This window comes from Antechinus flavipes, chromosome 1 (assembly GCF_016432865.1).
Source record: "Antechinus flavipes isolate AdamAnt ecotype Samford, QLD, Australia chromosome 1, AdamAnt_v2, whole genome shotgun sequence".
In the NCBI taxonomy this organism is placed as follows: domain Eukaryota; kingdom Metazoa; phylum Chordata; class Mammalia; order Dasyuromorphia; family Dasyuridae; genus Antechinus; species Antechinus flavipes.
The window spans coordinates 721515223-721537847 of record NC_067398.1 but is presented as its reverse complement, the minus strand read 5'-3'; the positions used below and the strand labels follow the sequence as shown (position 1 = coordinate 721537847).

General features: G+C 49.8%; 2 gene segments (V, D, J or C); both read left to right on the top strand.

Moving 5' to 3' along the window:
- The first annotated feature begins 1459 nt into the window (after positions 1 to 1459).
- On the top strand, positions 1460 to 3433 carry LOC127545810 (immunoglobulin lambda constant 1-like). The segment is given in 2 exon segments: positions 1460 to 1560; positions 3018 to 3433. Coding segments are annotated over 2 exon segments (405 nt in total).
- A 56-nt stretch (positions 3434 to 3489) lies between these two features.
- LOC127548852 (immunoglobulin lambda constant 1-like) lies at positions 3490 to 11610 on the top strand. The segment is given in 3 exon segments: positions 3490 to 3560; positions 9606 to 9742; positions 11195 to 11610. Coding segments are annotated over 3 exon segments (528 nt in total).
- The last annotated feature ends 11015 nt before the right edge of the window (positions 11611 to 22625 follow it).

The window sequence follows — 22625 nt, the reverse complement described above, 5'->3', positions numbered from 1 at the left end:
TCACCATGTCCCCAAGACTGTCCAAGCTCATACGCATTGCTTCCATATCACTTCCTCCATCTCGTTTTAGGCAGCCCCCTTCTCATTTTATCTTTAAGCTTTCCTGATATCAGGCCTTTTCCAATAGGTGCTCTCTTCTCGTTGTCTGGCCAAAGAAGCTTCAGCTTCAGTAATTCACCTTCTAAACAATACACTGAATTTATTCTTGATGTGTGACTGCTTGCTCTCCTTCCTATCCCACAGTCTCTGCAAAGACCTCTTCAACCTGACATTGCAAGATTACAATTCGGCAGCATCCAGCTTGGCTTATACTCCAGCTCTCCTGTGTATTCCTGCCAACTCTTCTTAATGTCTTCTGCTTCTGGGAAATCCTGCCATTTAGGGCATTTTTCATGCCCCTTCCTCTTCTGTGTTAATATCGTCAGGTGTGTGGCCAGTGTCCTCTGAAGGAAGAGCTTTGTTTGCTAACAAGTGAGACACACTCCACACTGCCAAGTATTTGGGAAATGTTTAGCAGCCTAGTGGGCACTTAGTAAGTTAAGATTGAGTGGCTTAAAGCTTGCTTGCTAAGGGCTGGCTCTGAGAGTGTGTGACTGGCCATGGCTCACACACAGGAGGGAAATGGGGCTGAAATCTCTAAATAATTCTTTATTCCCACATGGGGTGACCATCCATGAGTCAAAAAGCCCTAGTTTTAGAAACAAGAAAGAAACAGGCTCAGCCTTCAAAATATACCTAACTAAAACAGCCCCAATCCCTCACCTGTCTTCCCTGAACTAGTGAGACAAGAACATTGGAGGAAATACTGGAGCCTGTGCTCTGGCTCAGGGTGAGGGGTAAAAGGGGACTGAATGGAGGCGAGAAATAAGGGCAAAGGTCTTTGTCAAGTCCCATTTCACTTTAAAATCTTCAAAAAGCCAGGACCTGAATCAAGAAATCAATCCCACCAGCCCCTGCAGCCCAGACAACATGGCTCCCCACTGTGTTAGGGGAAGGGAATGTAGGGAAAAGGAGATCATTGCAGAACCCTGGACATCATTCTCCTCAGCCTGGGATCATCCACACCGTCTGTGTCTGTCAACTCCCTGGAAATATGATCCCCCAGAGATGGGGAGAGAGAGATATTGGAAAAAGAAAGAAAGGGTCAGAGAAACAAGAATTGGGTGATTTATGTTAAGGGCTTTGAGATCCTAAGGTAACAAGCTGTGGGGACAATATTGGAAAAGACCTTAAAAACCCCACCTGACATGTGTTCCTACAGTTGACTTTTGGAATTCCTGAATAAGGCCCTGGCATGGCAACTCATGTCCACTCAGAAAATGGATTTTCTCTCAAGTCTTGAGTGTGGGGGCAAGTGTTGACTGACTGGGGAGTTGGGGGACACCTGCCCCAGCTTTGTCAAGGGAGGGAGAGGGGCCTCTGGGCCCTGATGATCCAGGTGGAGGGGCCAGCTGCACAGAGGGGAAGGGGAGGGGATGAGACAAATCACTGGGAGGTTTTTGTTCAGGGCTGTATCACGGTGTTATGTTTTCGGAGGAGGGACCCATCTGACAGTCCTAGGTGAGTGGCACTTTTTCTCTCTCCTTTTTTGGGATACTGGGGGTTCTGGGAAAATTGCCCCTGGTTTGCTCTGCTCAGCAGTGGGTCCTATCTAGGGTCCCATTTGCCAGCTCCTCCTAAAGATCTTCAGTCTGCTGTGGCCCCTGACCTCTGCCTCTTTGCCCCCTCTTCTCTGAGGCTCCCTTCCTCTCCAGGGCTTGTCTCAGGGACTTGGATAATCTATGGAAATAGCCTTGACTCTCTCCCAGCCTAGCTCTGTCTCCCTCCACCCTTTGGGCTCAATGAGAAACCTTTAGAAATTCAGCCACCTAAGATCTGAGCACTGGGCTGCACTCAAGGGACACTTGGGGCCGGGCACAGGGAAGTCTGGGGAGGATGGTCAGACCTGATCCCCGAGAGAGGGTTTGGTGGGAACCGGGGAGCTGTACTTCTCAGAAGGACCCCCTCATCCTGGGGGGCCCAGTGGCCTCAGGGGACAAATAGAGGGGCATCCCTGAGACCCCGGGAGAGGAGCACACAAGAGATCTGATCCCACAAGAGAGCAGGGAAGGAGAACATGGCCTGGGACAGAGGCAGCCATCTGGCCAAAGACAGACTCCCTGGAACACCTGGGCTTCATGAAGACTGAGCACCTTTGGAACAGAGTCTGCTCAGGGCCCAGGGACTCCCCACACCAGACCCCCTGCCCAGCAGAGACGGCTCAGCACAGACTTCCTCAGAGCAGCAGGCTGACCCCGGGGGCCCGCTCCTCACCAGAGGAAGCCCCAAAGACACACTGACTCCCAGCACTCAGGGCCGGATTGCCCAAGGCAAAGGGATGGCTCGGGACAGACAGGCAGAGCCCCCAGGACAGGCAGGAGAGCGGCTCTGGGGAAGTGGGGGCAGGGCAGGGAGGGCAGCCCTGGCCATGCACTGGACTTCCCAGCAGCACTGGCTAGGCTCTGCCTGCAGGGTTTAACAGGAGCCTGAGCAGAACCAGACTCTGACAGAACAGACGGTCTGGCCTGGACGGTGAGTGCAGAGGTCAGTGACCCTGACTGACCAGCAGGTGAAGAGTTTACAGGCCAGCCAGGAGAAAGACTGAGCTCCTGGTGCCCAGAAATTCAGGCCAGAGTCCACTCTACAAAAGCCAGAGAACACAGGAGCACTACTGGGGGTCAGAGGACACGGCTCCAAATCTGAGCCCTACTTCTTCCTACTCGTGGGACTTTGGTGGGACTTCCCATGGTTGGGGACTCAGTTTGTTCATCTTTATGATGGGTGGACTATAGGAGAAAAGAGCCTTCTCACCCAAGACCTCTGACACACTGAGCCAGGCCTTGCTCCTTCCCACCAAGGACTTTCCAGATCCTCGTGGGATCTGGACTGGACATTCAGGGCTGGGGACCAGGGGTCTCTCACGCCCTGACCTTTTCCTCTTCTCTACCTAACTCTCCCTCTTTTTCCACATCTCCCAGGTCAGCCCAAGGCAACCCCCACCGTGAATGTCTTTGCTCCATCCAAACCTGAGCTAGACACAAAAAAGGCCACCCTCGTGTGTCTGATAAATGGCTTCTACCCAAGCACTGTGGATGTGGCTTGGACCAAGAATGGCTCCCCCGTGACCCAGGGGGTGATGACCACGCAGCCAGCCCGCCAGAGTGACAACAAGTACACAGCCAGCAGTTACCTCTCGCTCACTGATGACCAGTGGCGTTCTGGCGACATCTTCAGCTGCAAGGTCACCCATGAGGGCCAGACCCTCCACAAGGAGCTGTCCTCAACCCAGTGCACTTAGATGCCCACATGCTTCCTCCCTCACGCCCCACAATAGACTTCCCCACCTCTCCCCCCTCCTCCCCTACTTTCAATAAAAATCTTCTTTCTCATTCAATTGTCTCTCATGTCTTCTGGGTCTCATCTCCCCTCCCCTTGATGGTGGCTTGCAACATGGGGGCCCCTGACAATCCTCATGGGAAAAAGCAACACGGGCCAAGCCCCGACTGGGAGGAAGATGAAAGGTCCCTTCCAGCCAATGTGCTGACTCCTTCCCAAAGTCCTTCTCTCCATTCTGAGCCCTGACCTGAATCTAAAGCTGTTTTTGTTCAAAGGGGAGACTCTCAAATGGAATGAGATGAGGTGTATGGGGGAAATGAGGGTCCAGTGCATGAATCTCATGACCTGGACTCAGGAAAAACTGAATTCAAATTCAGCCATAAAGGCTTCCTAATTATGCCCCCTGATCTTCCTTTACTCCCTGTGTCCTTATCTATAAGATGTGAGAATGACAACATTCACCCACCTGCACTGTGGGGAGTATACAAGTAGGTCGCACCTGTAAGGCTCTTTGCCAAACTTAAACTGTTATAGAAAGACTAGCTTTTATCATTTTCATTATTATTAGCTTTGCTGAATACTCCCTTTCACCAAGGGTGCTGTGAGGATCGAATCAAATAGCTTAGCCAGCATGCGTTGCACATCTTAATGGCCTGAAGAAATCCTTGCTGGGTGATTAGATTGATCCGAATGCAGCCAGGAGGCAGGCCCAGGGTGGTGAGGGAGTGATCCTGGGAGAGTAAGAATGAGAGAAAAACCAGGCCTTTGTGACAGGGGATGTGAAGGCAGACAGGACAAAATTGGGAGGGGGCTGAATAGGCAGGGAGAGTGACAGTGAGGAGGAGGGGAAGAGAGGACCCATGCTGTGAACCTGGTTGATGGGGAGTTTGGCCACTCACTTGGCAATGGACAGGACATCACCATATCAACCTCCCTTCTACTTTTTCTCCCTTGACAAGCATCCAAATACTCGCCTCCATGTTTCCCCCTCGCCTTCTGCCTTCTGGATTTCCTTACATGAGCACATCTTAATATGTAACATTAGCCCCCACACCCTCAAACTGATCAGATGTCTTTCACAAAAAAATCCTCTCCCCAAGCTAGGGCCTGGGCAAGGACCTCCTCCCACCAGGTCTCTGAGATCCTTAGGAAAATCTGGTCTCCTTACAGGTTACCATACATTGACTGTATCAAAACTTTGATCCTTGCGCAGCCTTCCCTAACTCTCCATCTCTTTCTAGTCTCCTCCATCACTGCTCTCCAGTTAAGTGGATAGAGCAGCAGCCCTAGAGCCAGATCAGGCCTTCTGGTGGCTCCATCCCTCCCAAGACACAGAGCCATACCAGAACACATGGAAGAGACCAGTGGTTCTGCTGTGTCCCCGACAGCTGCTCATGGAAGGCTGCCAGGCCAGAGTAACAAGGGCAGGGGTTCCATGGTGCCCCTGACATCTCACCTTCCCTGGGAGGTTACCATGGGCAGGCAGGGTTTAATGGCCACCAAAGAACACATCCCCATGACTAAATATAGATCCTGGCCACATGGCTTCCTTTTCTTTATGCTCTTTCATGCAGGTGCTCCCACTGCATACATTTACTCACTGGCTTCCCCTCCACAGAAGAACCCAGGCCACACTTCTCTGAGCACATCCACTTTTGTTGTTGTATGTTTTCTGCCATGTTCAGGAGCTAATCTTTTAGCTGCTCCTCCCAGGTCAGCCCCAGGCCTCCCCCTCGCTCTCCTTGTTTGGAAGGAGTTCTCCCAGCTGGCTAATAAAGATTTTGATAAGGCCTCATGAGCCATGGAAGCATACAGACACATAGAGTATCTTGAACTTGGTGTAGTCAGTAGCTGGGGAACTGCCCTGTGCCTTGGACTTGGGGACATGGCCCCAGGTGAAACATGTGAATCCCGTGAAATCACAGGAGGCTCCTGAGAGAGAGCAATTGAGAGAACTCAAACAAGAAACCTCAGATTTTCCACTGCATAAAACAGTGCACCGCGTCCTCACCAGAGGTCATAGAGGAGAACATCTGCTGCATAATCCATGGAGCCCCCATCAGGGGGACCCTGCTTACAGGTTACCATACATTGACTGTATCAAAACTTTGATCCTTGCGCAGCCTTCCCTAACTCTCCATCTCTTTCTAGTCTCCTCCATCACTGCTCTCCAGTTAAGTGGATAGAGCAGCAGCCCTAGAGCCAGGAAAGGTTCGAATATGGCCTCAGATTCTTGCTCACTGTGAGGTCCTGGCCAAGTCACAATCTCTGTCTGTTTCTTTGTTTGGGATTTTAATAGTACCTAACCAGCACAGACTCGTTATGGATATCACTTTGTCAAGCCCATAACCCAGTGTCCGTCACTCAATGGGCACTTAATACAATCTTATTTCCAGAAATCCTTTCCTTCTCCCCCAGGTAGGGATAAGGGAGCTACCTGCCAGAGGCTGCTGGAGGCCTAACTCAGACCCATAGAATGGATTTCTTCCTGTGAGAGGATGATGATGATAGAAGGAGACTGAGAGGCAGTTGCTTTCTCTGACCTCTCTCCTCTTCCCTCTGCCTCCAATTTATTTCATTCCCAATCCACAGGGAACATCTGAGAAGGCTGCTTTGTAACTCCTTCAAGTGTTATGATTCACAGCTATGGGAGGCTCTTGGAGAGCTGACCTGCCCCTTCACTTAGGCAGGGTCCTTAACACCCACTCTGTGAATCATCCTGGGCACATCTCCCATCTCTGCACCTGTGTATGACCTCTCCACCCCCGGTACCTCTCCTTCCTCACTGAGGATCTCCAGCCTCGCTCAGACTGAGCCAGGAGACCACTTTTTCAGGAAGTCTTTGCTGGTGCTAGAAGCATCTAGAACCTTCTTTTCGTGTCTACTCTCTGTCTCCTTTGTAGAAGTCCCAGAGGTCCTTAACTACACACATAGCGCAGAGGAGAGGAAAGAAGACTGGACAAGACCAGATGACACAAGAGAAAGACTAAGGAGAGGAGAGACTGAAGTTGGAAAAAGAAAGGCAGACAAAGGGAGCAAGAGAAGGAGAAAAATGGAGTCTGCAGGCCACAGAGGAGCTCACTGTTCCACAATTCCTGTGAAAATGCCATAAGCTATAGGAAAGAGAATGGTTAGTGAGGAGCCAGAAGAGGAAGCCCAGATTCCCAAAAGTCAGTGGGGCAGACCATGGCAGACACACCCACTGCCTTTAGGGGACACAATCACTAGCCAGGCAGTAGGGGGGAACATGGAGCCTCTGCTCCTGCCCTCTCAGGATCCCCCTACAGAGGCAGGAGGGTCACTTTCCTCGGCTGCTGACTCTGAGCCCCACTTTTTTAGGGGCCTAGTGATTCACACCCCACTTCCACTGAGCATCAATTTAGTTCTACAAAGAGATATTGGCTTTGAAGCTATATAGAAAACAAGCACATGGATAATTCCCTCAGCCCTGGTGCAGAGTCAGGGGTGACAGCAGATGGGCCCCACAGTTCAGCTCAGCTCCTACTACTTTTAATCCCAAAAAGGTAAAGTACAAAACCAGCCTAGTCAAAAATTGCACCCGGTTAGCTTCCCTGCACCAGAACTCTGCAGTCATTGATACTGAGCAGGCAACATCCCAGCCGGATGCCTGGCCTCCAGGTCCCGCCAGCTTGGCTGCTAGCTCAGACCAGAGGCCACTTCCATTCTCAGAAGGCTTTCCTTAGAATCACCTGTCTCTAGGCTAAGGGAGGGCCCAGGCCCTCCCCTCTCCCTACATGGTGTCAGTGAAAGAATCCTCATCCTCTAACACTAAGACAATAAAGGCCCCCTGCATGTCTGAGTCAGGATGCTAAAACTCCATGCTGAGGAGGAGGGACCAGAAATGGACCTTTGAGAGCCAGGAAGACCCTGGTGAAGCAATGGAATATGGGCTGTTTGGGACTCACCCAATATGAGGTTCAGTTCCAGCAATTCCAGCCCTAACTGGGTGACCACGACAAGGAATTGTATTTCCTTGGGGTCAGGTTCTTCATCCCCAAGGGGATGAAAAGATACTTGGACTACCTGGTCTCTGAGTCCCTTCTGATTATCACAGATGCTTTCATCCTTTGATATGAGTTTGTGGTCACTAATCCAAGGAAAAAGAACAGTGCCCACTGTTCAGGTGCAAGGAGCAACTTCAGGGTGGACTTAGGTAAGGATGACTCTAGGGGACACTTTGTGAAGATCTGCACTCTAAGGATTGTTAGGGAGATGGGGAGATAGCTCCAGGGAGCTAACCAGGAAGTTCTTTGGATCATAGATTTGTGAATAGAAGGGTTTATCTAAAAGAGTATCTAGGGCCGTCCCTTCCTATATGATGCAGCCCTTTCTATCTCTATCTCTGTATCTATCTCTGATTTTCTGTGTCTCCATCTGTCTCTTTTTATTTCTCTCTCTCTCTTTCTCTCTCTATCTCTCTCTCTTTCTGCTTCTATTTCTTTCCTTCCCATCACCATCACTTGCTTAGCCTGAGGCCCCCATTCGTAACATAAGAATGAGTATTGGGGTTCTTTGTCCTTCCTGGGCCCTGCTGCAACAGGAAAGACTATGAGTATAATGTGGATCTGTCTCCAGTATCAGATGGAAGAAATAGACAAAGCGGTGAGGATGAGACAGGGCCCAGGCTGCATTCATGCTGTGCTGTGCAGGCCAAGAGGAAGCTGTCTCCTGCTCAGACCCATCTCAACAACCAGATCCGCTTCTGGACTCTATAAGGGAAGAAGGACATTGACAAAGAGAAGGTAATTTTTAGGAAGAAGCAGGACTCAGCTGGGGGAGAAATGGGAGCATCATTTAAAGGAGGTGAAGGAATTGGAGAATCATTTAAAAAAAAACTCGGGGTCTGCTGTGTGAAGCTAAGATTGGGATCAGGGAAAGAGCCAAGAGAGCGGTCTTCGGCTACCTCAAGGTCTGGCTCAGCATGGAAGAAGAAGGCTCATCCTGCCAGGCTCCAGAACCCAGAATTAGAAGCAGCAGAAAAGGAAATCCACAGCAGTGGGAAGAGAGCACTCATTCGGAGCTGTCCATGGTGGAATGACCTTGTTCATCAGCAAGCAGAGCTGAGCGCCCCCTTACTCAGGCAGGAAGGCAATTCTGAATCCAAATCCTTTGGAGGACGAGCTTCTGAGGGCTTAAAAAATGGGATGGAGTCTAGAAGCTAGAGAAGGGATAAATGCCAGAGACCTGGGAGCCTTCTCTGAGCTTCACTTTCACCTTCTAGGTCATTGTTCAGTTATGACCAACTTTTCCTGATCCCCTGGACCATAACAAGCCAGACCTTCAGTCTCCACCATCTCCCCAAGGCAGTGCAAGGGAAGAGTTTCTTTGCTACAATTGAGGCGTGCTCCACACTGCCGAGTATTCGGGAAATGCTTAGCAGCGCAGTGATTGAGTGGCCTACAGCTTGCTTGCTAAGGGCTGGTTCTGAGAGGGTGGGACTGGCCGTGGCTCACACACAGGAGGGGAACGGGGCTGAAATCTCTACATGAGTCTTATTCCCACATGGGGTAACTAACCTTGCGTCAAAAAGCCCTAGTTCTAGAAATCAAAAAAACAGACTCAGCCTTCAAAAGACTAACTGAAGCAGCCCGGATCCCTCACCTGTCTTCCCTACACTAATGACCAGTCTCTAACTTGGGGTGGGGGTGAAAGGGAACTGAATGGAGGTGGGAAATGAAGAGAAAGGCCCCTTTCAAGTCCCATTTCACCCTAAAACCCTCAAAAAGTCAGGACCTGAATCGAGGAATCAATCCCACCAGCCCCTGCAGCTCATGGCGCAACATGGCTCTACACTGTGTTAGGGGAAGGGAATGTCGGGAAAAGGAGAGCATTGCAGAACCCTGGACATTATTCTCCTCGGGCTGGGATCATCCACACCGTGTCTGTCAACTCCCTGGAAACATGATTCCCAGAAGTTTGCACCAAGAAGTAGGTGATTTATGTTAAGGGCTTTGAGATCCTAAGGTAACAAGCTGTGGGGACAATATTGGAAAAGACCCTAAAAATCCCAACTTGACATGTGTTCCCTACAGTTGACTAATGAAATTCCTGAATAGGGCCCTGGCATGGCAACTCATGTCCACTCAGAAAATGGGTTTTCACTCAAGTCTTGAGTTTGGGGGCAAGTGTTGACTGACTGGGGAGTTGGGGGACACCTGCCCCCGCTCTGTGAAGGCGGGGAGAGGGGCCTCTGGGCCCTGATGACCCAGGTGGAGGGGCCAGTGTTCCTGTCTCACAGCTGCACAGAGGGAAAGGGAGGGGGTGAGACAAATCACTGGGAGGTTTTTGTGCGGGTCTGTGTCACGGTGTTGGGTGTTCGGCGGAGGGACCCGTGTGACCGTCATTGGTGAGTCCCTCTTTTTCTCTCTCTCTTTCTGAGATACTGAAGGTTCTGGGAAAATTGCCCCTGGTTTGCTCTGCTCAGCAGTGGGTCCTATCTAGGGTCCCATTTGCCAGCTCCTCCTAAAGGTCTGCAGTCTGCTGTGGCCCCTGACCTCTGCCTTTTTGCCCCCTCTTCTCTGAGGCTCCCATCCTCTCCAGGGCTTGTCTCAGGGACTTGGATAATCTATGGAAATAGCCTTGAGTCTCTCCCAGCCTAGCTCTGTCTCCCTCCACCCTTTGGGCTCAATGAGAAACCTTTAGAAATTCAGCCACTAAGATCTGAGCACTGGGCTGCACTCAAGGGACACTTGGGGCCGGGCACAGGGAAGTCTGCGGGAGGATGGTCAGACCTGTTCCCCGAGAGAAGGTCTGGAGGGACCGGGGAGCTGTACTTCTCAGAAGGACCCCCTCATCCTGGGGGGCCCAGTGGCCTCAGGGGACAAATAGAGGGGCATCCCTGAGACCCCGGGAGAGGAGCACACAAGAGATCTGCTCCCACAAGGGAGCAGGGAGGGAGAACATGGCCTGGAACAGAGGGGGACATCTGGCCAAAGACAGACTCCCTGGAACACCTGGGCTTCATGAAGACTGAGCACCTCTGGAACGGAGTCTGCCCAGGGCCCAGGGACTCCCCACACCAGACCCCCTGCCCAGCAGAAATGGCCCAGCACAGACTTCCTCAGAGCAGGCAGGCTGACCCCGGGGGCCCGCTCCTCACCAGAGGAAGCCCCAAAGACACACTGACTCCCAGCACTCAGGGCCGGATTGCCCAAGGCAAAGGGATGGCTCGGGACAGACAGGCAGAGCCCCCAGGACAGGCAGGAGAGCAGCTCTGGGGAAGTGGGGGCAGGGCAGGGAGGGCAGCCCTGGCCATGCACTGGACTTCCCAGCAGCACTGGCTAGGCTCTGCCTGCAGGGTTTAACAGGAGCCTGAGCAGACCCAGACTCTGACAGAACAGACGGTCTGGCCTGGACGGTGAGTGCAGAGGTCAGTGCTGACTGACCAGCAGGTGAAGAGTTTACAGGCCAGCCAGGAGAAAGACTGAGCTCCTGGTGCCCAGAAATTCAGGCCAGAATCCACTCTACAAAAGCCAGAGAACACAGGAGCACTACTGGGGGTCAGAGGACACGGCTCCAAATCTGAGCCCTACTTCTTCCTACTCGTGGGACTTTGGTGGGACTTCTCATGGTTGGGGACTCAGTTTGTTCATCTTTATGATGGGTGGACTATAGGAGAAAAGAGCCTTCTCACCCAAGACCTCTGACACACTGAGCCAGGCCTTGCTCCTTCCCACCAAGGACTTTCCAGATCCTCGTGGGATCTGGACTGGACATTCAGGGCTGGGGACCAGGGGTCTCTCACGCCCTGACCTTTTCCTCTTCTCTACCTAACTCTCTCTTTTTCCACATCTCCCAGGTCAGCCCAAGGCATCCCCCACCGTGTATGTCTTTGCTCCATCCCAGGATGAGCTAGACACAAAAAAGGCCACCCTCGTGTGTCTGATAAATGGCTTCTACCCAAGCACTGTGGATGTGGCTTGGACCAAGAATGGCTCCCCCGTGACCCAGGGGGTGATGACCACGCAGCCAGCCCGCCAGAGTGACAACAAGTACACAGCCAGCAGTTACCTCTCGCTCACTGATGACCAGTGGCATTCTGGCGACATCTTCAGCTGCAAGGTCACCCATGAGGGCCAGACCCTCCACAAGGAGCTGTCCTCAACCCAGTGCACTTAGATGCCCACATGCTTCCTCCCTCACGCCCCACAATGGACTTCCCCACCTCTCCCCCCTCCTCCCCTACTTTCAATAAAGATCTTCTTTCTCATTCAATTGTCTCTCATGTTTTCTGGGTCTGATCTCCCCTCCCCTCGATGGTGGCTCGCAACATGGGGGCCCCTGACATGTCTGTCCAATGGCTCTCTAGGCAAAGGACGGACAGCCTCTCCTCCCCAAGCATGCCGGCTCACCCTGGGACATCTGACGCCCCCTCTCCCCGGGATCTCCCGGCAGCCAGAACCAGGTATCCAAGGAGAGCCCCAGATTCCTTAGTAGGACGGTCAGTGCTGCCATTACAATGACCCAAAGGCGGCCTCCAGGAATGATGGAAGCTGCCCAGGGAGCAGCACTGAGGAAAAGGCCCCCTAGGGAAGGGCAAAGAAAGCCCCAGTAGGACCTGAATGGCCACCGTTTGGTGGGAGACCAAGCATGACCAAGTCTCTGGGATCACTCCAATGCAAAGATCATCAGTAGTGAGCCATCCACGCAGACTCGGCCCTGAGCCCCAGGCATCCTTGGGACACGTGGCTGGGGAGTCTTCCCACTGCCCAGGAGCCCTGGCCCAAATACTGGGCGCTCACCCTCCTCAGCCCTTTCCGAGAGACAGAAGAAGGGTGGATGGTGTGGGAGGCAGGGGCCGGGAGAGGGAAGCAGGTGCCCCACACTAGGAAAAGGTGCTGAGGGAGTGACCACCAGCAGCATTACAGGCCCCAGCAGGTCCCTGGGCTCAATCTCACCCCAGCCCGCTCATTGGCCCCTCTCCTACTTCATGGAAGAGCCGGGTCTTCCTGAGCAGCTCCTCCGAGCCCAGTTCTGGCCTCTGCTCTTTGGCAGGCACCATAACACACACGAGACTCAGCCCCTTCCTTCAGAGAGTCGGCTGTCTTCTTGGGACCACCGGTCTCACACACAGAGTGCCCAGGGCACAGGCACCCATCTGGCCAGTCCCCTAGCCCTGAGGTCTTGGGGAAGGAGAGGAGAAGACACCGTTTCTGTGCATGACAGGGAGGACAGTGGGTTTCAGAGCACACGGGTCACATTCATTACCTGCCACAGTCACAGGCACAAAAACCCGACTGAGTTCTCTTCAGCATTGAAGCTTGGAGGTCACTTGGCCAATTGGTTCCCAAAGACATCCCAAAACCCCGCAGCTCCCATCCTTCTGGTCGATCTTGACTTCCATCTCTCCCTGCCCAGGGCTGTCTCCAGCCCCTGCTCCCACATCCCCTCCCTGCACATCTCCCTGAGAGTGCTCTGCCCACAACAGCCCCGAGAAAAAGCTCAGAGGGGATAAACCCCATTTCAAATTAGGAGACGAGCATTCACAATGGACTGCATGCAGGTTTGGGGGACTCATGCAAGGGCATGGGGTCGGGATGGAACATGGCAGGGTTTCAGGCTCAGACCTTCTGCCCACTCTGCCCATCCTTTACTCCACAACACTCCATGATTTCCCATAGCCTCCTGGACAAGGAGGGCAAACTTGGTCTTCCCAGCCCCACACAAGCTCCCATCTCCTCCACTTCTCTCACTCTCCAACTCTTTCCTGTCTCTCCTCCCACCTTGACCCTGGCTTGCTCCCCTCTTCCCTTTCCTGCATCAATCCTACTTCTTCCAAAAAGCCTTCCATGACTGCCATAGCCCCCGGATCATCCAGGGGTCACTCAGCTCTTCTTCTCTGCCTTCCTCTTGGGATCTGCTTACTGAATCCCATACACTCACAATGTCTCCTGAGCCATCTCCTCCCAGAGGGCTTGAGGATCTGGCCCACTGTGTAGGTCTTATCTCCTCTTGGCTAAACAGACCGTGAGCCTCCTGAGAACCAGGATGCTGTTTTCTCCTTCCTCTCCCTCCCTTCTCCAGCCCAGCTCAGATCCCACCTCTCATTGTAACTAGTTGTAGGATCTTGGACTAGTTGGAGGATCATGAGCCCCCGAGGACCCGGATGCTGTTTTCTCCTTCTTCTCCCTCCCTTCTCCAGCCTAGCTCTCATAGTAACTAGTTGGAGAATCTTGGACCACTCCTTTCCCTTCTCTCAGGCTTCAGCACTTCCTTTGTAAAAAAGCTTTTCATACCAATGGTCCCTGGTGTTGTGAGGATCAAATGAGGTCATGAAAGGGAAAGGCCATGGGAAAATATTGAGAAGCATCAGCCCTGACTATACATGGTCCTGAGGCCCCAGCATCAGACCCCAGTTGCCTCCATGATCATTCCCACCCTGCCCAAAGGAAGGAACAGTCTTTCAGGAAGAGCCAGTCCCCTAGATGGTGACTTTCTCACAATTCACACCTTTGCCCTCTTTTCTGGCAGGGGTGGTGGGGAGAGTAGTAGGGGGTATGGAAGGGCACCTACCCCTGCTTTCTAAAAGGAGGGCAGTAAAGCCTACTCCTGAGGAGAGCTCCTGGGTCACAGCGTCTGAATTCCCTGCTGCAGATGGGGGTCCGCAGTGTCTGGGCCAAGTCACACAGTGGGGCTTATGAATGGGTGGGCTGTGTTCGGTGGAGGCACCCAGCTGATTGTTCTTGGTGAGTTACTCTCTTTCTCTTCTCCCCTTTGGGGGGTTCCAAGGGCTCTGGGAAATCTGCCATAGATTTTTTGTCCTTTATTCTGGACACTAACTGGGGTCAAACATCCCAGCTCCAACCAGAGATTCCCATTCCAATGGGGAAAAAGTTGCCATCCCAACTTGAGCTAGATACCCAAAAGGCCACCCTCCTGGGTAGTGTTCTGGTTGGTTTTCTGGAGGTCTTTGGACCAGCCTTCGTTTCAGCAGATTAATCACCATGAAAATAGCCAGGTGTTAAGTCCAAATCCTTTATTATCTCCTTTAAAGTCTAGTTTCCTTGCCTGAGGCCAGGGTCAACTTTCTTGTTGGTCTTCCAGAGTCTTGGTTTCAGTGGAGAAGTGAAGGAGGAGAGTCTTGCCACCATGGTGGTATGAGATGGAATGAGCTGAGTTTGTCCCAGCTTAAACGCAGTACTATAATTACATAATCTTAGATGTGAATCTTGTAGAATAGGTGTCAGACTTGTAGAACTATATTAAGTACTAATTCCACTTAGCACCTTGTAAGAATCCTTGTTTCAAGTACAGAGTTCTGGCCCATAACATCTCCCCCTTTCTTTTGTTTTAGAACATAGTGGTCATGCCCTCCCTGACTTCTCAGGGAGGTGATAACCCCCCAAAAGGAGGTGATCATGCCCTCTCTGACATCTCAGAAAAAGGAGGTGAAAATACCAAAAAAGGAGGTGATCATGCCCTCCCTGAAGTCTCAGGAAGGGAGATGAAAACCAAAGGAAAATTGAGAATCAAACCAGATTAGCCGGTTTCTGAAGGGTCTTACTTGAAACAGGTATACATAAATCCATTAACATGGGAGGTATTACAAACAAACAACATGAATCAACATGAGGAATTATACATGTCCATAGGTCCTAGAAATAGTCCAAGAAATCTATTGTTCATTACTTTGTATGTCAGAGAATCCAATGATTTCTGCAAATTTTGAAATCTTAGAACCAGTCTTATCATGTCTCAGGGAAGCCAGTGATTCCTGCTGGTTTTAAAGTCCTGCAACGGTCTCATTATCAGCCATGCTGTCAGATATTTTTTAGGTCTTCTCCTTTGTTTTGAGGTTTTCTCTTTTTCTGTCTCTCTCTGACGAACAAGGCAAATACTACTTGTTGGCAACCATTTGATTCCTTCTCCATCTGTAGAGACACAAACAAACACTCTTCCCAAGCAGTTAACCTATCTAGTTTCTTCCATTCACCACTTTCTGGATCTCTCCACATCACCTGGCAATTACACTGGAGCTGCTGGCACTGGACACTGCCCTTCTGTTGAGTTAAAAAGCCTGTATTCTCACCAATTATAGTCCCTTTCTCCCATCTTATTGCTTCTCTGCTGATTGATCACATCAGAGTCCTGAACTTCTAAAGACTCTCTGGGTGTAACCTCGACTGCCATCATGCCCCATCTGATTTTTGTTTGAGGTCTGAGAGCTGGGCCCCAACTCTCATTTTTCTGGGTCAATCTACATTCTGAGGCCCAGTGGAGGCCTTTATTGCATTTTATACATAGGGTTTGGGATTTTGTTCTCTCACCCTGTCTTCTCCCTCTATCTCTATGCCTACATTGAGCTTTCAGATGCCCAACTTTACCACACTGAAAGCATTGACGAGTCTCTCTGGAAGTCCCTTGCCAAGAAGGACTGTGTCTTCCCATGTTCTGCATCATAGCCTTGGATATAAAAGGCATTTGTGCCCACTGTGGCACAGCGTCTTATGATCTCTTCTAAAGGAGCATCATTGTGTAGTCCCAGAATAATTCTTCTACAAACCACATTAGCATTTTCTCTAGCAAGTTGTTTGATCATTATTCCTGTTGCTGCATTTTCTCCAATTGTTTGTATGACAGCTGTCTGCAGACACCCCACGAAATCAGCAAAAGGTTTATTGTGACCTTGCTCTATTTTCATGAAGGCTTCCCCTCTATCTTTTTCTGAGAGGGAGCCCCATGCTTTGATAACAGCAGCAGCAATTTGCTCATATGCTATCAAAGGGTAATTAATCTGCTCTAAAGTGTCTGTATACTGACTTTAACCTGCTAGTTGGTCAAGGGTGATTTGTGTATTAACTCCAGTTTGCCTATTTCATTGGGCTTGTATTCTGCATAGTTCACTATAATCCAAAAGCCACAACAAGTTTTTGTCCTGCTTCTAAACATGTCCTTGCTATAGATTTTCAATCACTAGGGTTAAAATTTCATAAGCCAAATTCTCTAGTAACATCTTAACATAAGATGATGTAGCCCCGTAAAGAGTGCATCCCTTTTCCAAATCTTTGATAATTTCCAGATCAAAAGGAATGTGTCTTCTCCTTTCTTGGCATGAAGAGTCAAACTGTTGAATAACAGGGTATGCTTCTATTAAATCAGATATATCCTGTCCTTCTTTTTTAGCTTTAACTAGTGCTTTTGTAATCATGGCATAGGCTGCATCATAAGTGGTGCTTATTGTGTCACTGCCCTTTCCCCTCCTCCTTCTTCCTCCACCCAGGAAGGGTTAATTGAGGGGGGTAGGTCAGGGGATGGGGAATGCCTAGTGGCTCCTGCTGTGAAGTACCACACTCCTTAATTTCATTAGAATTGTACTTAACTCCTTTTTTTGTCTAATTCTTCGTGCTTTTCATCTAGTTTTTCAGTATCCTCCCCCTCCTGCACTTTCTTCTTTTTCCTTATTTTATAACTTATGTAATTTCCTAAAGCCTGTTGTATTAAGTTATATGTTTAGAGTGTTTCTTTAGGAATTGAATCAGGATCATTATCATTGTAACATTCACTTAGTTGCTCTCCTAGTTTCCACTTGTCTGGCTCTAATTCTTCTTCCTTAGAGAAACAAGGAGACGAGTACTGTACTGTTTCTAAAATCCAATGATCTGCTTCCAATTTACAATCAATCCTTGGTTTTTTATTAATCTATGCTTTCTACACATGTTCCTTGAGGTTGAGAATGTAGGTCCTTAGCCCCACATTTAGACGCCAAAATGTAGTGCTCTGCTTGGTGTTCTGGAAGTCTCTAGACCAGCCTTCGTTTCAGCAGAGTAATCACCACAAGAATAGCCATTTTTTTATTATCTCCTACAAAATCTAATTTCCTTGCCTGGGGCCCCGGGCCAGCTTTCTTGGAGGCCTTCCAGAGTCTTGGTTTCAGTGAAGAAGCAAAGGAGGAGAGCCCTGCCACCATGGTGGTATGAGATGGAGTGAATCTGTCTGGCTGAGTTGTGCAAGCTTATATGCTCTATTATAATTACATTATCCTAGGTGTCAATCTTGTAGAACTTGATTAAGTACTAAGTACATGTACTGAAGTAGAGAACTATTAATCACTATGCTAAACTAGATAACCATTGTATTATCAATTCCACTGACTTAGCACCTTGTAAGAATCCTTGTTTCAAGTACAGAGTTCTGGACCATTACACTCCTGTGCCTGGTAAATGGCTTCTACCCAGGCACTGTGGACATGGCTTGGACCAAGGATGGCTCCCCTGTGACTGAGGAGGTGATGACAGCCAGCTCACCAGACTGACAAGTACTCATCCGGCAGTTACCTCTCACTCACTGCTGACCAGTGGCTTTCTGGCAGCCTCTACAGCTGCAAGGTCACCCATGAGGACAGGTCTTCCAGAAGGAGCTGTCCTCAACCCAGATGTCCACATGCTTCCTCCCTCACGCCCCATAATGGACTTCCCCATCTTTCCCCCCCTCTTCCCATACTTTCAATAAAGATCTTCTCCTTTCCAATGTCTCTCATGTTTTCTGGGTCTGATTTCCCCTCCCCTTGATTGTGGCTAGCAACATGGTGGCTCCTGACAATCCTCATGGGAAAAAGCCAACATGGTCCAAGCCCCAGCTGGGTGGAAGATGAAAGGTCCCTTCCAGCCAATGTACTGACTTCTTCCCAAAGTCCTTCTCTCCAATCTGAGACCAGACTTGAATCTGAAACTATTTTTGTTCAAAGGGGAGACTCTCGAATGGAATGAGATGAGGAGTATGAGGGAAATACAGGTCCAGTGCATGAATCACATGGCCAGGAGTCAGGAAAACCTGAAATCAAATGCAGCCTTAGACACTCCCAAGCCACGCTATTCCAAGACTAGAAAAAGAAGGCTATTGTCAGGAATCAGCCCTGGGATGGTGAGGAAGTGACCCGAGGAGAGAAAGTTTGAATGAAAAAAACAGGCCTCAGGAGGGAGGATGTGAGCGCAGAAAGGACAGGACTTGGAGGTGGTGAATAAGCAGGGAGAGTGACAAGGAGGAAGAGGAGAAGAGGTGACTCAGACTGTGGACCTGAGTGACAGGGAGCTTGGCCACTCACTTGGCAATGGGCAGGATGTCACCATGACAACCTCCCTTCTGCTTTTTCTTCCCTTGATGTTTATCCAAATATGCTCCACTGTGCTCCTTCCCACCCCCATTTCTGGTTCCTGGATTTCCTTACATGAGCACGTCTTAGTATGCAGCGCCAGCCCCCACACCTTTATACTGATCTGCTTTCTTTCACATAAAATATCCTTCCTCCAAGCCAGGGCCTGGGTAAAGACCTCCTCCCAGAAGGTTTCTGAGACCCTTAAGAAAAATTGGTCTCCTTGCATCAGGCCTTCTGGTGATTCCATCACTCCCCCAGCACAGAGCCATACCAGAGAAGTAAGAGACCCCTTCCATGGATCCATGGTGTCCCCAACAGCTGGCTACAGAAGGCTGTCAGCCCGAGTCACAAGTGCCCCGATAGCTGACTGTGGAAGGCTGCTATGTCTGGGGTTTAATGGCCTTCATAGAACATATTGTTACTAAACATGGATCCTGGCCACTAATGTTCCTTGTAGCAGTACTACTTCATGCACGTGTTCCGACTGCATGCATTTACTCCCTGTCTTCCTCTCCACAAGTAGACACAGGCCACCTTCTCTAAGTACATTCATTCTTCCCACTGATGTTGTATGTAAGCTCCCAGGTTTGGGGGCCCTTTCTTTAGCTGTTACTTTTTTATTTTTCCATTTCATTAAAATATCTTTTTTGAAATTGTCTCTACTGACTAATTATAAAAATAAACACTTTGATGGGGCTTCTGGTCCATGGAAGGATATAGACACATAAAGGGTCTTGAACCTGATGTAGCCAAGAGTTGGGGACATGCCCCCAGGTGAAACATATGACTCCCTTAAAATCATAGGAGGTTCCTTTAGAGATATAGCAATAAAGAGAACCTAATCAAGGACCTTCTGATTATCTGCTTTAAGCACTGCACAAAACAGTGGACTGTGTCCTCACCAGAGATCATGGAGGAGAACATCCACTGCACAGTCCATGTGAAAAACGAGCCCCCATCAGCGGGGAGGTCCTCCAGAGACCAGTATTTGCAGGTCACAATCACAGATTGTGTCTAAACCTTAATCCTTGTGCAGCCTTCCCTAGCTCTCCCTCCCTTTCCGGGCTGCTCCATCACTGCTCTCCAGTTAAGTGGATAGAGCAGCAGCCCTAGAGCCAAGAAAGGTTCAAATATGGCCTCGGACACTTGCTCACTGTATGGTCCTGGCCAAGTCACCACCTCTGTCTGTTTCCTTGTTTGTAAAACAGGGATTTTAATAGCATCTAACCAGCCCAGACTCGTTAAGGAGATCACTTTGTCAAGTCCTTAGCCCAGTATTCGCCACACAGTGGACACTTAATACTTATTTCCTGAAGTCCTTTCCTTCTCCCCCAACTTTGTGAATCCATCATCCTGAACTGCTTATTGTTCCTCTTGCCCATCACCACGTCTGCCATCTCTGCACCTTCGTATGACCCTCTCCACCCCCCCGGTGACTCTCCTTCCTCACTGCCAAGTCTGAGGATCTCCAGCTTCCCTCAAGACTCAGCATGACCCACACTTAACACCGTACACCAAGATAAGGTCAAAGTGGGTTCATGATTTAGGCATAAAGAATTAGATTATAAATAAATTAGAAGAGCATAGGATAGTTTACCTCTCAGACCTGTGGAAGAGGGAGGAATTTATGACCAAAGAAGAACTAGAGATCACTATTGACCACAAAATAGAAAATTTTGATTATATCAAATTGAAAAGTTTTTGTACAAACAAAACAAATGCAGACAAGATTAGAAGGGAAACAATAAACTGGGAAAACATTTTTACAATCAAAGGTTCTGATAAAGGCCTCATTTCCAAAATATATAGAGAATTGACTCTAATTTATAAGAAATCAAGCCATTCTCCAATTGATCAATAGTCAAAGGACATGAACAGACAATTCTCAGATGAAGAAATTAAAACTATTTATAGACATGTGAAAATATGCTCCAAATCATTATTAATCAGAGAAATGCAAATTAAGACAACTCTGAGATACCGCTACACACCTGTCAGATTGGCTAGAGTGACAGGGAAAGATAATGCGGAATGTTGGAGGGGATGTGGGAAAACTGGGACACTGATACATTGTTGGTGGAGTTGGGAACAAATCCAGCCATTCTGGAGAGCGATTTGGAACTATGCTCAAAAAGTGATCAAACTGTGCATCCCCTTTGATCCAGCAGTGTTACTACTGGGCTTATACCCCAAAGAGATACTAAAGGAGGAAAAGGGACCTGTATGTGCCAAAATGTTTGTGGCAGCCCTGTTCGTAGTGGCTAGAAGCTGGAAAATGAAAGGATGCCCATCACTTGGAGAATGGTTGAGTAAATTGTGGTATATGAATGTTATGGAATATTATTGTTCTGTAAGGAATGACCAGCAGGATGAATACAGAGAGGACTGGAGAGACTTACAGGAACTGATGCTAAGTGAAATGAGCAGAACCAGGAGATCATTATCTACCTCAACAACGATACTGTTTGAGGATGTATTCTGATGGAAGTGGATCTCTTTGATAAAGAGAGCTAATTCAGTTTCAATGGATCAAGGATGGACAGAAGCAGCTACACCCAAAGAAAGAACACTGGGAGGTGAAGAGAAACTATTTGCATTTTTGTTTTTCTTCCCAGGTTGTTTCTACCTTCTGAATCCAATTCTCCCTGTGCAACAAGAGAACTGTTCTGTTCTGCACACATATATTGTATCTAGGATATACTGTAACCTATTTAACATGTAAAAGACTGCTTGCCATCTCAGGGAGGGAGTGGAGGGAGGGAGGGGAAAAAGCGGAATAGAAGTGAGTGCAAGAGATAATGCTGTAAAAAATTACCCTGGCATGGGTTCTGTCAATAAAAAGTTATTTAAAAAAAAGACTCAGCATGAAGCCAAGTGAAGCACACAGAGCAACGAATCTATCAGCTGTGATGGACTTGGCTCTTTTCCTCCTCCGCTGGACACCCACCATCACGTTCATGTTCCTTCTAGCAAACACCACAGAGCCTGCTACTGGGGGCCGGCAGCTGATCCCTGGGTGTCTCTGGGCCCAGGGGCAGCGAGGTGGTCCCTGGGAGTGGGGGCTGATGGCTGCCTCAGGAGGAACAAAACAGCCATGCAGAAAAATGGGGTGAGTCAAATTTCATGGGGCAGCAATGCTAGAAGCAAGTGCTTGTAGCTGGTGCGCCAGAAAGGATGAGATGGACGAGAGGGCATATCTAGCCCTTGTGATGCTCAGAACTGAATGTGATATCCCGGCGTGGATGCGGTCCCCATGAGGCAGCCTGGAACATCAGAACACAGAAGGCAGCACTGGGAGGGCTTAGAACAAGCAATCACGCTGTCAAGTGAGCTACCACTTCCTGGGCTAGAGCCTCAGGAACATGATCCCCCTTGGGGAGGATGGCTTGGGGCACAATTGGCATCCTATCCAGTGGGCCAAGGGCCACCCAAGAGGGAAGCCTCCTGCCCTGGACACTGAGGTTCCCTCTGTTTACCCTGAACCTCTCAGGAAGTCTTCCTGATCTTTCTAGTCTCTCCTGCTCCTGTCCTAGTCCTGGCAGACACTTTTTCTCTCTCCCTATAAACAGGAGGTGAACATTAGAAGAGATGGTCTTGGGGATCCCCCCACACCTCTACTCTGGTATTCTGTCATTCTACAATGCTCCTGTCCTAAGTTGGAGATGGCGGGCTCTGCAACGCCCTGTGCGCCAATAACTGCCCACATTCTGGACACCTCGGCCCCCAGACTGAAGCGCCCAGGAGGGCCAAGAGTGGCCCGGGGCCCGGCCCCGGCTTCTGACCTCCTCCTACAGCTGCTCAGGCTGAGCTCACAATAACCTGATGTCTCATCTCTAAGAAGCTGGTGGGATAACAGGGCGGAGTGGGGGTGGGGATGGAGCCGAGGCGAGGGGACAGGAGGGAAGAGAGGAAGCAGTAACACTCACTATTCCTCTCATTTAACTTTCTTCCTTCCCAAGGGCAAGGTTTTGTGATGCTGTGATCGTGTTCCTCTGGGATCCTAAGCTATACACGGAGGGTCCAAAGTGGAGAGGCAAAGTGGGCACTGAGGGGGCCTCTTGCTTCCTCACCATGGAGGAAAGGGGCCAGCCCATCCGGGGCTGGGGAGGAGAAGGTGAGAGGCCCCAGGTCAGGTGTG